We start from the raw sequence: 14,899 nt of genomic DNA, 5'->3' as shown, positions 1-14,899 counted from the left end.
AACAGATGACCAAGTTGTAACTGAAACAAAATTAATATAATTAAAAGGTAACAACTAAAACTGAACTGAAATGTTCTGTCAAAAGCGACACTTCTCCATTGAGTCCTTTTCCATGTGATAATAAATGCCAAATGGTAAAGAGGATACATACATGTTATTTCATCTTGCTTTGCACACTTGGACAAGAAGGTGCCAACTTAAAGGGATTTAGGGTGGCTGAATGCATTTTTTTTTTCTTTTTCATGTTATGTCTGGTCATATTTAAGATTAAGAAACAGCAGTTTGCTTGTGAAATTATGAAAAAAATTAAGATTCTTTATTATTAAAATAAAGAAATCACAAAAATAAAGAAATATTTTTTTTTTTTATTGACGTGGGATTTATGTTTGTAAGCCATCGGTTATATTTTCCCGACAGACCTTCATGCTGTTTACTCTTCTGCAGACTGTAAAGAGTGTAATCGGAAAAAATGACTCAAGTTTTTAAAACAAAATGTCTCTTTAATCGGTAAGTGTCAACAGCAGTACAAAAGATGGAGTGATGTGTGAACCTTTCTGCAACACAACGTTTGTCTCCTTTACAGAAAACAAGGAAATTCTTGAGGTAAATAAGCTAAAACCGGCAGTTTCTTCAGCCCACTGCTGCATTCATACAATGGACCAACGCATTACTTAAAATGCTGTTTTATAATCGGTCTGAAGTCATCATGTGGGCATAATTTAATAATTTACAGTAAACACACCTTCGTGGTGCCGAGATGCGCCGGTGTGTTTCAATCATTGGTTTGTTTTTACTTGTTATAGTGTATTAATACTACCAAAGCTGAGGACGCAATTCTCCATACACACACACTCACACGCACACACCAATGTAAAATTATTCACCTTAAGTTTACCTCACGTCAATACTGCACATGAAAACCAAAGAATGCTGGTGTACACTTTGAAGCCAAGTAAAACAAAAACAAAAAAACATAAAAAACTAACATTTTCTTTTTTTTTTTTGTTTTCATCAAGCAATAATACACCCTTGCAAGTAATTGACCTCTTCTGTTTTGTATAAAGAAGAATGTGAACACAAATGTGATGGCGACATTGTTTTTAAGTTGAATTAAAAACTTTACATTGGACTGTACAAGATATTATGATAAACTATTTACATATTCAGACATGTTTTGTTTTTTGTTGTTTTTCTTTTAAAGCAGCAACAGACACTATGTATTTCCTGTTCTCTAATGACACCCAAACAATACTTGCCATGGGTTTACAGGTACCTGCAAGGAGAGGAAACAATCGAAAGGATTCTGCACAGAAAATCGTTTCAGGCTGCCAGCATTTTGTCAAAACAGCGGCTCCAGTCATAGAAGAGCCCCACACAGTGTTGCTTGAAAAGACAACTCTTAAGAGCAGAGTACCAAGGGCAGCTAAAATGTTGCCCCAGATGGCACTTTTCTTTTTTTTTTTACACTTTCTGAACAGCAGCGAGCATGTCAGTCCAGCATGTCAGTGAGTTGTGCTGATTAAATTAACACAGAGAACATTCCCACCATTTACATCACAAAGTTTAGACGAACAAAAAAGAAAGAAAGAAAAAAAAAAGATAAATCAAATTACAGTAATATTCCAACAGCATGGAATCCTTTGTCTTCAGTTCCTCCAAACCATTTTCCATGTATTACAGGAGAAAAAAATTGGGACCAATTGGGAGGGATACTTCTGCAGATCCTGGGTAGTCGGTGACGCTTTTGTTGAAAACTGACAGCATATGTAAAGTTGGCGATACACCTATTATCTGTGCATTTTACAATATTAAAAGAAATAAATACTTGCGCCTTTCCACCATTGAAAGGATCAAACATAACATCTTGTGTTTAAAACAGCTTTTTGAAACAATAAAAAATTGTACCTTTTGTTATTTTCATGACAATGCAAGTCTAATGCATGCAGATGTCTTCAGATAGTCTGAGCTTCCCACTGAACTGAATGGTTAAACGCTAAAATAAACAAATAATAAAAAAAACAAAGCGAGGAAATACAGCATAAAGATGAGATTGTATCAGACATTTATGATCGGAAACAAATGGGTGTATAATTAATTTTCTACATTAAGTGCTTGTTTGACTCAGTACCTTTTTTTCCTTATAAGTCTGATAAGGTAAGGTTATATTGGTGCTTTTAATAGTCAAGAAAAACCTATAATTCACTCTGTATTGGGACCAAACTTCCAATTAGCAGAAAAGTTCAGCGTCCACATGAGGTACAGCCATTTGTCTACTGTTGGGTCAAATGGCAGAAACGAGGAAATAAAACAGCCCAATACATAACCTATATCAATGAACAAAAAATATTCATTGCTCATATTTACAATAAATTCTTAACGAGTTGGTGAATCCACAGATTTAAAAACATTTTTTTTTTTAATCTCAAATCATTATTTTCTTGTGATTGTCCTTGGTTTTGTCGTTGACTGTCAATTTTAGAGCCAGCAGAGGCTAATAATAAATACAGTATATTGATACACTTTAGTATCAAACACAATATACAATGCACTGACATCTGTTGCTTCACAGCTCTCTCTGAGCCTGCCGCTAAATCTTCCGCTCACATTTTTGTGCTGAGTCTTTTGAATAGCTGTGATTCAAACAAAGCGTTCTTTCATCGCACGTTGTCTTTGCATAAATACACAAAATAATTCGACAAAAAACTGAACATAAAAATGACCCAAAATCTGGCAAGTGTGACAACAAACCCGCTTGAGTCAGGCTGGGGAATCCTGTTCATCCATGGTGTTCTTCGTCAAACAACTTCACATTAATCAGAATTGCTAAAAAATATGATTTATATCCAGTGCTTATAACACATTGTCTCTTTGTGAGCCTGTGTTGTCCTTTGTTTTTTGTCTTCTTCTTTTTTTTTTTTTAAGAGTTTTTGCTGTATAAGCACAGTCAAGTGTCAATTTCTTGAAGAGTCCTAACGCCAACCAACTGAAGTAGCTTGGCATGGTCATAAAATTATTTACAATCACATACAAATCAGTCTTAACCACCAGCAAACAGGAGGAAACACTTTAAAAATACCAAACTGGTTGACTTGGAGGGAGAAGGTTTGACTTATAGGACGGCATCCATTGATTGCTTTTTGATGTTTAAAAATTATAAAATGTAAAAAAAAAAATGCAACAGAAAAATAATAAAATGGAGACTAACAAAAAACTGATTCTAAAAAGAAAAAACAAACAAACATGAATTTCATATGAATGTTTACAAAAGTTTATGTAATGCAAATAAGAAGTGCTAAAGACCAAGGCGTAGCCACCTGTACCAATTAGAGGCAGGAGAAAAAAAATGCAGTGACCAGCAGTGGGGGATCTTGACCATTTAAAGCCAGTGACCATCTATTCAGTTTCTTCACAAAGCTCTGTGCTCTCACTGAAATGGACAAGGTTCAAGGGCAAGGGAGGGGAATAACTGGACTCATGCATTAATAATGCTGCATTTCAGACGATACCCACTCGTCAGTCATTTTAATAATCCCCCACAGCTTGATGTACTTGTTCCATCTGCTCGCCGGTGCCTGGTGATACGGCCAGGGTGGAAGCCCTGTTGAGGCCTTACTTTCAGCACTTTGATGGAGAGCACAATGAGGGACACACACCCAGTTTTATTGTTTCCCCACTCCTTCCTGCTGCTTTCTCTTTCTCCAAGCCAGATGGTGCCCCCCTGAGTGCTGAGATTGCCCAAGGCTGGGGTCAGAAACGCACGTGGCTGAGAGGACAGTCACTTAGACCTTCAGCTCTAGACTGCTCCTTAACATCACCCCCCCTCCAATCCCCTTAGATGTCTTCGACAGGCGGAGGGGTCCATTAATTTTTATTTTTTTTATTTTTTAGTTCAATTCAACTTAAATCATACAAGTTTCTTCAAAGAGTTGTTGTGGATGGCGATGAGTGTTTCTGAGCATTCTGCATTTAAGAAATATGAGAAGTTCTACAACACAGCTTACAGCTGGCAGAGGCCTTACGTAATTGCATTACAAAAGAGAATCAAGGAATTAATTACATTTCGTGAGATGCACGGAAGTGAAGAAACAAATGCGACGGCAAGCTCTTCTTTTTGTTGAGGGACTGCCTAGCACTCCTTTCACTGCGACTTTAGTAATCATTCCACTGCATCAACAAGATGACCGCCCTGCTTTAAGACTTCTTAGTGTCTGTTTAAGATTTACAATGTCTGAAAAAATTACATTTTAAGACCCAAGACTTTAAACATGCAATCCAAGTGGGGCTAAAGTGTTTAACAGAATGTACTGTAGCTTTGCAGCCACACATTGTACAACATCAATTTAAGATTGTAATGCCACCAAAGCTGCCTTTCACTTCTGTTCCAATCCTGCAGATTGGGGGCCTTTGGCCCTTTCGCATTCTGGCCTGATTACAATCACTGATTAAGATCCTGGTGATTCAGACAGGGTGGAAGAGCTGGAACTGAGCGAAGGATTCCACAATGCTCTGTACGGACTGGGACGAGGGAAATAAGAGGGGTTGCTCACGACACTGGTGCCCACTGCATTGATCTCTGTGGAGCATAGCTACCGTCACCTTCCACTCACTGGTGTAACTTGTTACTTCCTGCAGAACTTGCTGCCTCCAAGTTCCTGAGTTTCATTTGTCCTTTTCTGGTAGAGCAAAGAGAGCCTGTACAACGAAGCTGCATTAAGAGATGAAGAGATTGTCTTCAGAACCTCTCATGGAAAAAAAAAACAAAAAAAAAACATAAAACGTTTGGCACTTTCACACAGAATTATGCAGCAAAAACTAATAATAATAATAATAATAATAATAATAATAATGTGACTAAACTGGAATCCCTCCGTAATGTGTTTTGATATTATTTTTCTCTTTGTTAAAAACATTCACAAGCTGTTGGCTGGCACACTATACCTGAGTGAGAATATTTTCCCATCTTGAACAGTTAGGTGACGTAACAAAATCATATAATAATAAATGAAAACAATGTGACTTTAAGTATTATAGGTTCATACCAAATGTTTAGCTTCAAGTTCTGTCTTTTGCTTTAGGCAACAAACTAACTGTGTAACCGTCTATGATCTTTTAATGAAAACACAAACAATGAAATAAAAACAAAACAAAAGAAAAAAAAACAACTATAAATTACCACAAAACAAATTGTTTCACAAACTTGAAGAAATAATTAAGACCAAATAGCTTTCGACTGATGAAGCCGTAGCTGCATGCAGGCTTTTACATGATACATATTATTTTTTTCTTTTAAAATGTTTCTCCAACCCATGTGGTAAAAGTTTTCGTTGTTCTTTCTGCTCCTTCCCTCCCTCACATCAGAGCAGCCGTTTGGGCCTCCTCCTTGTGTGAACGCTGTCTCTGCATCAGTAAAGCGCGTCTCAGTTGGCGCTGACCGGCTCCTGTGCGTCATTCTCGCTGCTATAGTCTGATTTGGGCTCGTCCTCGAAGTCTTCATACATGTCCATCTCGTCCTCGCCGTTGACCGGCTCGCTGTTGTTCACCATGGCACTGGGCTCCAGCTTCATGTTGTAAGTACTCTGAATGACGGGAATGGACGGCTCGGGGCTGACCGAGGCGCTGGAGCACTCTGACGTCATCTGAGGTGAGGGTGTGGTGTTTGCCATGGTGAGGCCTCCTGGGTAGACCATGCTGGCGCTGGTGGTGATGGGAATCTGAGGCGGTTGGCTGGACAAACGAGAAACGGGGCAAAAATGATTAAAAATCCCACTCCCAATACTTTAAACCAGTGGTTCCCAAACTTTTTCTCCTACCCCCCGCCCATGGCTTACTAATAGCTGTCTGGTTGAACAATGTGTGTGAGTATAACAGGGATTCTTAGAGACTCCCTGTTATACTCAACCCCGGCTCCAGACGAACAAAGGAGGGAATCAACTTTTTGGGGGGAGCAAAATGAATGTACGTAGCTGAACATAGACAACACCAGTAGCCTACAAGCTACTTGTTAACAAGCTTAAGGTGCTGTATTGATATTAGCTAGCTAGTCATCTTTTAGGTAACTTTACCTGCATCCAACAGCTTTACTCAACAGTCGGTTAGTTTGGGGGAAAAACTGTGAAAAGTTCTTTTTGCTGGTTTGCTGCCATGATTCTAACACACCTGCGCAGCTCTGCACAGCAGCAGCAGCAGCAGGTCTCCTTCGCTGCCGCACAGGTGTAAACCCAGCGCGAGCGTCGTAGCACTCATGTTGCGTTTAAAGGCGGCTTGGAAAAACAGGTTACGACATGTTAACAACAGATTAAACAGTTTTAACTGCTGATAAAAGTGGCAGAGGACACAAATATGGGAAGTGTGGAAGCCTCTACTGTATCAAATTGACAGAGGAATAACAGAGAGTTGGCCATTCTAAGGTAAAAACCCAACGCATACAGTGTTCATGTGTATTTTATTTTATTTTTTTTTCATCCGGACGGCTTCCCGCGGCCCCCCTGCAATGGCACGGCGCCCCCCCTAGGGGGGTGCGCCCCACAGTTTGGGAACCTCTGCTTTAAACAAAGAATCTTTAAAATATTCTTTCGCAGCACTAAGATGTGATGGTTGGACTTGGGGGGTGGGGTAGGGGTGGGTTTCCCCCGGCAGTCCTCGTCAAGCCAGCAACTTCTGTGAAAATGATTTGGGAGAAGAGAGGTTCTCCTGACAGCTCCTGTTCTGCGCTGTTCAGACAGAGGACCCAGTTTATTGGCGACATAAAACCAATACCCTCTCGGTGCTGCTCTTGTCTGCTGTTGCGCAGCGTGATTGATTCCCCAAGCCGCTGAATGTTATGACTGACATGGGAACACCTGGAGAAGGGTTCTCCTGCTAACCACACACAGTAAATTAAAGTGTTAAGCCTCGGCTGCCCTCCAGGCTTCCCTAAGTGTATACTTAGAGCTTATATATCCCATAATAATCTCTGCACTGCAAGCTGCATTTGAAGGCTGGTTTTGTGTGAAATTATTAAATCACACCTATTGGAAAAAAAAAAACAAAAACGTTTGAGTTTAAAGTGCATGGTGGGTCGTAAAACCAATACAGCACATATGAACTCGACACTCGATTTGGAAACGGCTACTTTCTATTTGCTGTGTTTGTGGGCACGTACCCCACAGTGAAGAACTGTCTCATCTCTTGTCGCCGTGAGCGCATCATCTGCTTGTACTCTCCAATGCGAAGCTTCTTGCCGTCTATGATACAGGTCCTCTTAGGTCGTGGCTTGTACTTGTAGTTTGGATACTTCTCTAGGTGAAGCTTACTCAGACGGGCTTGCTCTTCGTAGTATGGCTGCTTGTCCTGGTTAGACATAGCCTTCCACCGAGAACCTGCGGCGAGAGAAGAACTTTTCAGCACTTGGAAACGTTGAAACAGCCACTACAATTTCACTAAGTGGCCCAAAAGTCGGAGGAGGAAGCTGAAGTCTATCCGACACGGTGTATACAACAATCAGGTGCACAGGAACGTTTCTAGATAGCAGAGCACTAAAACATTTCAATTCAGTTTTTTTCAAATATTTAGCATTTAGCACCACGAACAAAGAAACAGAGGCAACCCTTTTATTGCAGTAGCATAATGTCATACTTGGCATATTTCCAAAAGTCAAACAGATTTTTAGAACTTATTGTAATACTTAGTACTCATGAGGAAGCATGTCTTAATCGTGTGCCAAATCAGCATATGGATTTATTTAACCCTCCAGATCTAAATGTGAAACAACTACTTTCTTCAGCCATCACTCAACATAGCAAACACAAGACAACTCGAAATTTTCGTTAGACAGAAGTGTCTTTATCTTCATAAGTCAGAAAATGGTAAAAAGGACAAAAGGGACATCGGGGTGGTTAGGGCAGTATCCTTACCACCTATTAAGTTTTAGGCTTTTCAAACAGTGACAGTGGAGGGTGCTCTATTTTTATATCGCAAGTCAGTGATCCCTGACCAGCAGACAGGTAGTTTTACATTATTCTCTTCAGGAAAATCATGCACCAAAATGCTTGACCATTTCACAACAACCTCTTGATAAGTGTGGCAGCACATTGTACTAAAAGAGAGACATGCTTGCCCCTTACTGTCAAAAACTAAGGAACAACAAACGTGCACAGTAAATACTACAGCTCCATGAAGTGCACTGCACCGCCATGGATGACAGCACTTTTAACAGCTCTGATGTATGGACTCCTGTGCTGAGGGGACAAGACCCATTTAGTCTCTGTCATTTTTCATGACAAACACTTATGGTAGTGATGGGCCATAAATCCATCTGTATGCTGAGGTGAACTGATGCACAGTAGCCTACGCTGTAACATGCACTCACTCCCTAAAAAAAAAAAAAAAAAACATCAAAAAGAAAAACACACACACGTACACGCGCTCACACACAAATGTTGTGTATTGCCATAACAGAGAAATACACAATGTAGAAAATTGATCAAATATTTTGAGTTGATTAACAGTAATCAACTCATATTTCTTACTATGGTGAGAAATATGTTTTTCTGTCTTTTCTTCATGCAAGAAGTAAGTCCACTGATTTACTTTACAGCGTTTAAAAGGCGTCTTAGATGTTGACAAAAATTCCAGCAAAAACCAAAACAAAATGAAAAAAAAAAAGCATATCTGCATTCTTTCTTTAAAATGCAACTTTTAAAGCTAATTCAAAGGGCCTCACCCAAAATCTTGCTTATGTTGGAGTTGTGCATATCCGGGAACGCCTGGAGGATCTTGCGCCGCTCATCTTTGGCCCACACCATGAATGCGTTCATCGGCCTTTTAATGTGGGGCTCGTTGTTGTTGCGTCCTCGGGACTCCCTGAAGACCCGCGCCTCGGTAGATCCAGCACCTCCTGTTGGCCAACAATAATAGGGTTGGGGTTTATCTGCAGAGCCATTGACTGCCTTGGACCCTGGAAAAGCCAGAGCAGGAACAAGAAGAGAGAGCGAGGCAAGGCATTGATTAAATGACGAGCCAGGTTTAAACTCTCCTTCATCTGCTATCAGCGCCTCTATTTTCATCATAAAGAACATTTTTCTAAATGGGCGCTGGGAAAACAAACCCTCCCAAAGGGACAGAGTTTTCTTTTGAGTGGAAAATTTGACTTGAAAGGATTAGGAGCTACAAACTGAATACATTGTCGGTTAACTCAGAGCAGCGTTCGTCCACTCTTTCCGAGCTCCTTCTGAATCCAGAGGATTAAACCGTTTAAACAAAAAAAAATGTTTAGTTTTTTGTTTGTTTTAAGTGTTGGCTTTTCCGAAGTGCACACTGTTCAGACTGTCCATAAAAAAGTGCCAACATAAATAATAAATAGGAGTCTTGAGGAAATCTTTAGAATAGAAATTCAAAGAGGGAACTTAAACTCTTAAAACGTATTTCACATATATGCACAAATAATTTTTTTCTGTTGTTCTCTCACCCCCCCCCCTGTTGTTTCTCAAACTTTTCCTTTGCCCTTCGAGTATGCAAACATTCACACACACGCGCACACACACACACGCACACACGGACACACAAATAAACCAGACCCACATTAGTGCGGAGAGAGTGTGCCGATTCTGCAAAGTGCCGTTTCTCAATCAGGGCATTCACAATCAGCATAAGAGAGTTTCTCTCAGTATTAAACTGTACATCAGGCTGATAATGATTTCTGTTTGCATGCGTATTTGCTTCCTTTTATATGTAAGATGTGAAAGAATTAAATAAAAGCAGTATGAATATTTAAACAAACAAAAACATGTTGATAAACAAGGCTTGAAAAATAAGACAAAAAAAAGAGCCTTCCATATGCTACGATACATCTTTAATGATCTCAGATCTGGAAAAGAAAGCTTGGGATGACTCATGCATATTTCATCATCCACATGTGAAGCCTTCTCATTAAACCATTTCACCAGCAGCCTTGGCACACGTTACCTGGGGTTTGATTTCTATTATTATTTCAGTTTATAAACAAATCAAACTCTTAATGAGTAATCGAGGGCTGTGCGGAGGCATTAATTCAAAATCCACAGAAACCTCGCTCTGTGTTAATCACTGAAGATGTCACTCCGCCATTCTCAGCCACAGGATTTTGTTTTCTCTTCAAAAAAACATATATTTTCCACTAAGACAGACGCTTTTCTCACTATATCATTTAGCAGAATAATAAGAATGATGAACAGCACACTGAGTTTCTGCAGTCACAATAAAATAATGTGTTTTCACACAGTGACACTGCACATGTTTCTACAAATTTAGGTCCTTGGCCTAAAAACTAAACTCTGTAAATATTTATATGTGTCTTTTAAATAAAATGTTCTTACTTGATTTCATACAGGCGCTCGCAAAAAGTCAAATCTCTCAAACAAAACTGTAGCATTTTTTTCAGCGAAGCTTGAAAAATGCCTAAAATCATCTGCTCCCAAACTGAGGCGCACTTGTAAATAAGTGTTTTAGCACACAGTGAAAGGGCTGTACATCAGGACGTTTAAAAGCTAATCCCGAGCTCTGGCTGCACTACGTCTGTGTTTGCTTTCGCCTTCTGGAATGCCACAGGCCTTAAAGCCATCACGAATTCAAGAATAATACAGTACCTTTGCTGCCACCAAACCCCACAGTACGTTAATTTCATTTAGCATGCACTCACTGTACAGGATGAATTGATTTCACTTTGTTTGCTTTTGACAACCATGTTTATTGTGCAATGAAATGTGGTGTGGCGGAGGGCTGACAGTATCCATCAATGCGGGGCAATCTGCTGACTGCCAGGGCCAGATGAAGGTATTCATTAGCTCAGGAGCGCAGCGCTCACTCAGACACGACAGCCAGTGTCTGCACCCCGGGATCGCTTGCTGTAATTTACGATACCCCCCATGCCATTACTCTATCACTGACACTGATTCAGCAATTTATATACTGGCGTGCATGCATATGGGCAGAGGTGATCTTCTTATGGGGAGGGGTGCAAAACAACTGCGTGCCGTCACCTAGTGCCACATCAGTAGTTAGCCAGGAAACCAGCCACGTGACTGGGTCCACTGGAGGGAATCCAGATGAGCCATGGGTCTTTTACCTCGCAGAGTTGCTCGCTTGGGAAAGTGCCTGTCAGATGTTACAGGAAGTTGTAGAACCGAGCAACAAAAGCAGTTTTCAAACAGTTGACGTTATGCTACGGCAGGTTGGAATATTCAAAGTACCGTAAATCTGCTGCCAGTTAGCCCAGGCACCTTTCTTAGATCTTCGACCTGAAATAATAGCTTGAGTTTTGAATTAATGTACAGCAGTCCCAGGCAGTCCAGTTCTTGGTATAGGTAATATGGGTCACTGCCCACAAGAACTTGGGGGAAAAAAAACAAAAAAAAAACAAAAAAAAAACGTGATTTATCGGTTTTCTATTGCTTTTCTTTCATTGCCTGGTAAATGGGAAATGGGTGCTCTGTCGTGCTGCTCAGTGCACCATTCTTGGGAGAACTTTCACGATACTTGTCCCTCCTGCAGCCCAGCTAAATCAGATACATCCTGTGCATCCATATCAGAAGAAACTGCTGGGGGACTGCAACATGGAACGCACTGCAGCATTGTTTCTGTTTTACTGGAAACTGTGATCCTTCTCTGGCGTTTTGAACATTTTCTCCCAGGAGAGGCGGGACATTTAGGAATCAGTTAGTTAGGTGTTTGATTGTGTAAATAAACACAGATGTTTAGCAGTGACAGGGCCAGGCCCCCTGGGTGGTAACTAGCGAGGAAGCGAAACAGAGGGAGAGCTGCTTAACAGAATTCATTGTGATTCATGAGGCCTGCAGCTCAAGTGTGACAGAATGATATGAGAATCCACTTTTAATTTGTCTCTCCTGGTAGCGCCGCAGACAAGAAGAATGAATTACAGTGTGGAAGCGCGATTGCGTGCGTGTGTTTGTGGGGAGGGGGAAAAAAAAAATGAAAAGAGAAAGCAAATAATGAAGAAGCAGGAAAAAAAAAAAGGCAAAGAATTAGAGAGAGAATGCAGCGAGGTCCCAAACGCAATCGCACCTGTGAGCTGCAGGCTGAGACTCGACTGTGTACCAAGCCAGAGGGTAGCGCTGCCCCGACTGCCCCCTGTCCTCCGCCTTTTCTCCACCCTACTCATCTTTGTTCTGTCGTCATACGTGCGCTGTCACCCAGGAATCCGCTCGAGAGGATGAGCCTCGGTGAGCACGCAACCAAATCTAACACCTCCAAGTGAAGGCATTTAACGCTGACAATGGAGCCTCTCCCTCAGAGCAGGATCAGGCGAGATTAATGGGTTTAGTCAGACAGAACACAGAGCTCAGCGGCTCTGCTGTAGCCCGAGCTCATGGCATGCTAGTTTAACCATTACAAATTACAAGTGATCTTAACATGACTTTTTTTCAGTTTTGTTTTTTTTTTTAAATTATTTTTAGCTTCCCAGATTATGCACGCGTCAAGAGTCCGTTTGAAACATATAGCTTGCTTGTTACAACTTGCAGGTGGCAGATTACCACCTGAGAACATAAAAACTACTCTTGACCTTCTTGGTTTACTCAGCTAGTATTGCTAAATATCAAGACTGAGATGGTGCACTTTTTTTTTTTTTCCGAAGTTACACAGTGTCAGTCAGATCAGATGGAAAACACCTGTGAAAATCAGTTCAAACCATTTCAACACATGAATATACTTTCATTTAAACAATTCCACTGTAGCTATGCCTGGGGATTCTTAGGGTTGTTTCCTAACTTTGTTGCCCTGTACTTCCCATCTTCCCATCGAGGGTGATGCTAAAAAGCTTCCCCAAACCATGATGCTGCCACCACTTTCTTTACATTGAGAATGTGTTCAAGGTGTTAGTTTGTAACTCCAAACATAGTTTTGCCTGTCTGCAAAGATAACACTTTTCCAAGCCCCTGTATCTTTCACAACAATGCAATGCTGCCATTCTTCCCACTGGCTCCTCTGATGGTTTAGTGAAAGGCTGTCTTAGGCAGAATCCTCTTTTTTTGTGTCATCAGATTTACCTAATGTAACGTGTCTCTAAGTTCTGTTTCCTTCCTCCACATATCGCTCTAGCATCCTATAGACCTCGGAGATATGGTCAACTTTAAACAAACATCCCATTCAGCAGAAGAACTTCATGCTGCCACTCACAAATGGATTAAAGTTCAGGCTGGCCAAGGGAATTAGCCGTTGAATCACTTGAGCTGTGTATATTACATTTCTTGCCATCCAGAAGCAATCAAAAGCTTCCATAACAGGCACTGGCTGCACACTGCATCTGCTTAGTTCGGTTGTTCCGTCCTGGAGGGAAAGCTGCTGCAGACTAGGGCCTTTCACACCCTATACATTTGTTGGGTGGGACACCCAGTAATTTTCTCTTTGAGGAAACACCAAAGTATATGCGTTGTGTTCTGATCTACTTGGGAAAAAGTGTGTTAAAATGCAGATGTTTCCAAAGTAATTTCCTTTCCGTCTGGGGTGAAAATTCTTCCAAAAAAACTAATTGCATTACTCATTTTAGATGTCTGGGAAAAATAAATTGGTCTGAATTTAGTGGAAAAGCCACATAAACTTTAGTAGATCTTTTTTTGCACAACAAACTGGAAGTATAATGTTTTGGGACAAAAAAAATAACATCTCAAATTACAAGTTTTTTTTTTTTTTTTTTTTATCTAAACCTTGTTTGAAAATCTAAGCAAAAACTAGCTACAGTAACGCTGCTCGTGTCTAATAACATCATGTGCCACAGAGCCAGGCATTCACTGGTTGAAGGAGATTGTCAGGAGAGTTTCAAATGTAAACAGGTTCTGAGAAGAGTAAACAATTTGTTGCTCACATTTTGAAATCCCTCTTCAGCTTTAATCAGTATTTGCCTTCTTGTTGCTGCTTGGTTTACAGAGAGATTGATATGCATTTGTGGTGCAAAGAAGAAATGCAAACTGTTTTGAGTTATGAGTGTTGCCCTGTCTCAAAGTCTTTATCCACCCCTCCCCATGGGAAGAGGACCTATCCCCTCTTCTAACCTCTGTCTGCTCCTAATCCATGGCCCACTGGGAACACTGATGTGAGGCGTCTGGCGCTAGCTTTTCCCTTGGCCCTGAGAAGGACTTAAAAGGACACAAATGCCCTGGTGCGCACTGTGTTTCTGTCCTGACTCCACGGTAGCCACAGAAGGAGGGATCCCACCGGGAGAGGGAGCGATGAAAACACATCTGTCCGAGGAGTCAGACGGTTGGGATGGGAGCCTCCGCCGTGGCTCACATGGGAAACATGTCAATGAAGCCGCAAATTTCACCTCTAATTCTCATCTTCAGGATTGGGTGTGATGTGAAACGAAACAGGGTGTGATACAAACGCTTCAAAGCTGGTAAACAAACGTTTCATGGCTTGTTTTCCTGTTTCATTTTATTCATTTTTATTTTTTTCCCTTTTCAGAAAAGGCTTTACGCGAACTTAACATGTCACTTTTTTTTTTCTAAAATCACTGCAAAATCTTTACAAGAGCTACGTAAAATGCCGATGGATGACGTTGTCCTGAGAAATAGTCATTTCTTTCACTCTTTGCTGCATCAAAGATCACTCAGAAGCACTTGCAGACTGAAATGCCATAGAAACTGCCACAAATATTTTTGTCAAACAAATATTGGCGCACCGAAGCACTCCATGGGTCTGTGTAGGCGCTAGCACCACAAAAGTGGATGACGCTTTGTCACCTTGGTGCAACCAGAGTTTGCACCACACTGCCTGGGACCTCAAACAACTACAAGAGCAACATGAGCCAAGCTTGGAAATTTGCCAGCTTTGTCCTTGTGCCCCCTTCTCCACCGCTCACCTACCTGTGAAAACCTCTGAGTCAACGCTCACTTTAAATCCAATTCACTCCAACTCTCAAAAAAAAAAA

At 40.9% G+C, this 14,899-nt stretch overlaps 1 protein-coding gene across 2 annotated transcripts in view; it reads right to left on the bottom strand.

Moving 5' to 3' along the window:
• Positions 1-1,005: 1,005 nt before the first annotated feature.
• sox6 (SRY-box transcription factor 6) overlaps positions 1,006-14,899 on the bottom strand; it is a 98,135-nt gene continuing 84,241 nt past the window's right edge. For both annotated transcript variants that reach the window (XM_015057228.1, XM_015057229.1), the window contains exons 12-14: positions 8,702-8,875; positions 7,142-7,358; positions 1,006-5,724 (exon numbers count right to left, since the gene is read on the bottom strand). In XM_015057228.1, the coding sequence (XP_014912714.1) occupies positions 5,418-5,724; positions 7,142-7,358; positions 8,702-8,875 (698 nt within the window). In that variant the 3' untranslated portion in view covers positions 1,006-5,417. The remainder of the gene's footprint in view (positions 5,725-7,141; positions 7,359-8,701; positions 8,876-14,899) is intronic.

This window comes from Poecilia latipinna, unplaced genomic scaffold (assembly GCF_001443285.1).
Source record: "Poecilia latipinna isolate Pla-1442-1.1 unplaced genomic scaffold, P_latipinna-1.0 Scaffold1445, whole genome shotgun sequence".
Classification (NCBI taxonomy): domain Eukaryota; kingdom Metazoa; phylum Chordata; class Actinopteri; order Cyprinodontiformes; family Poeciliidae; genus Poecilia; species Poecilia latipinna.
Note: the sequence above shows the minus strand (reverse complement) of the source record. Positions and strands in the feature narration are given on the sequence as shown.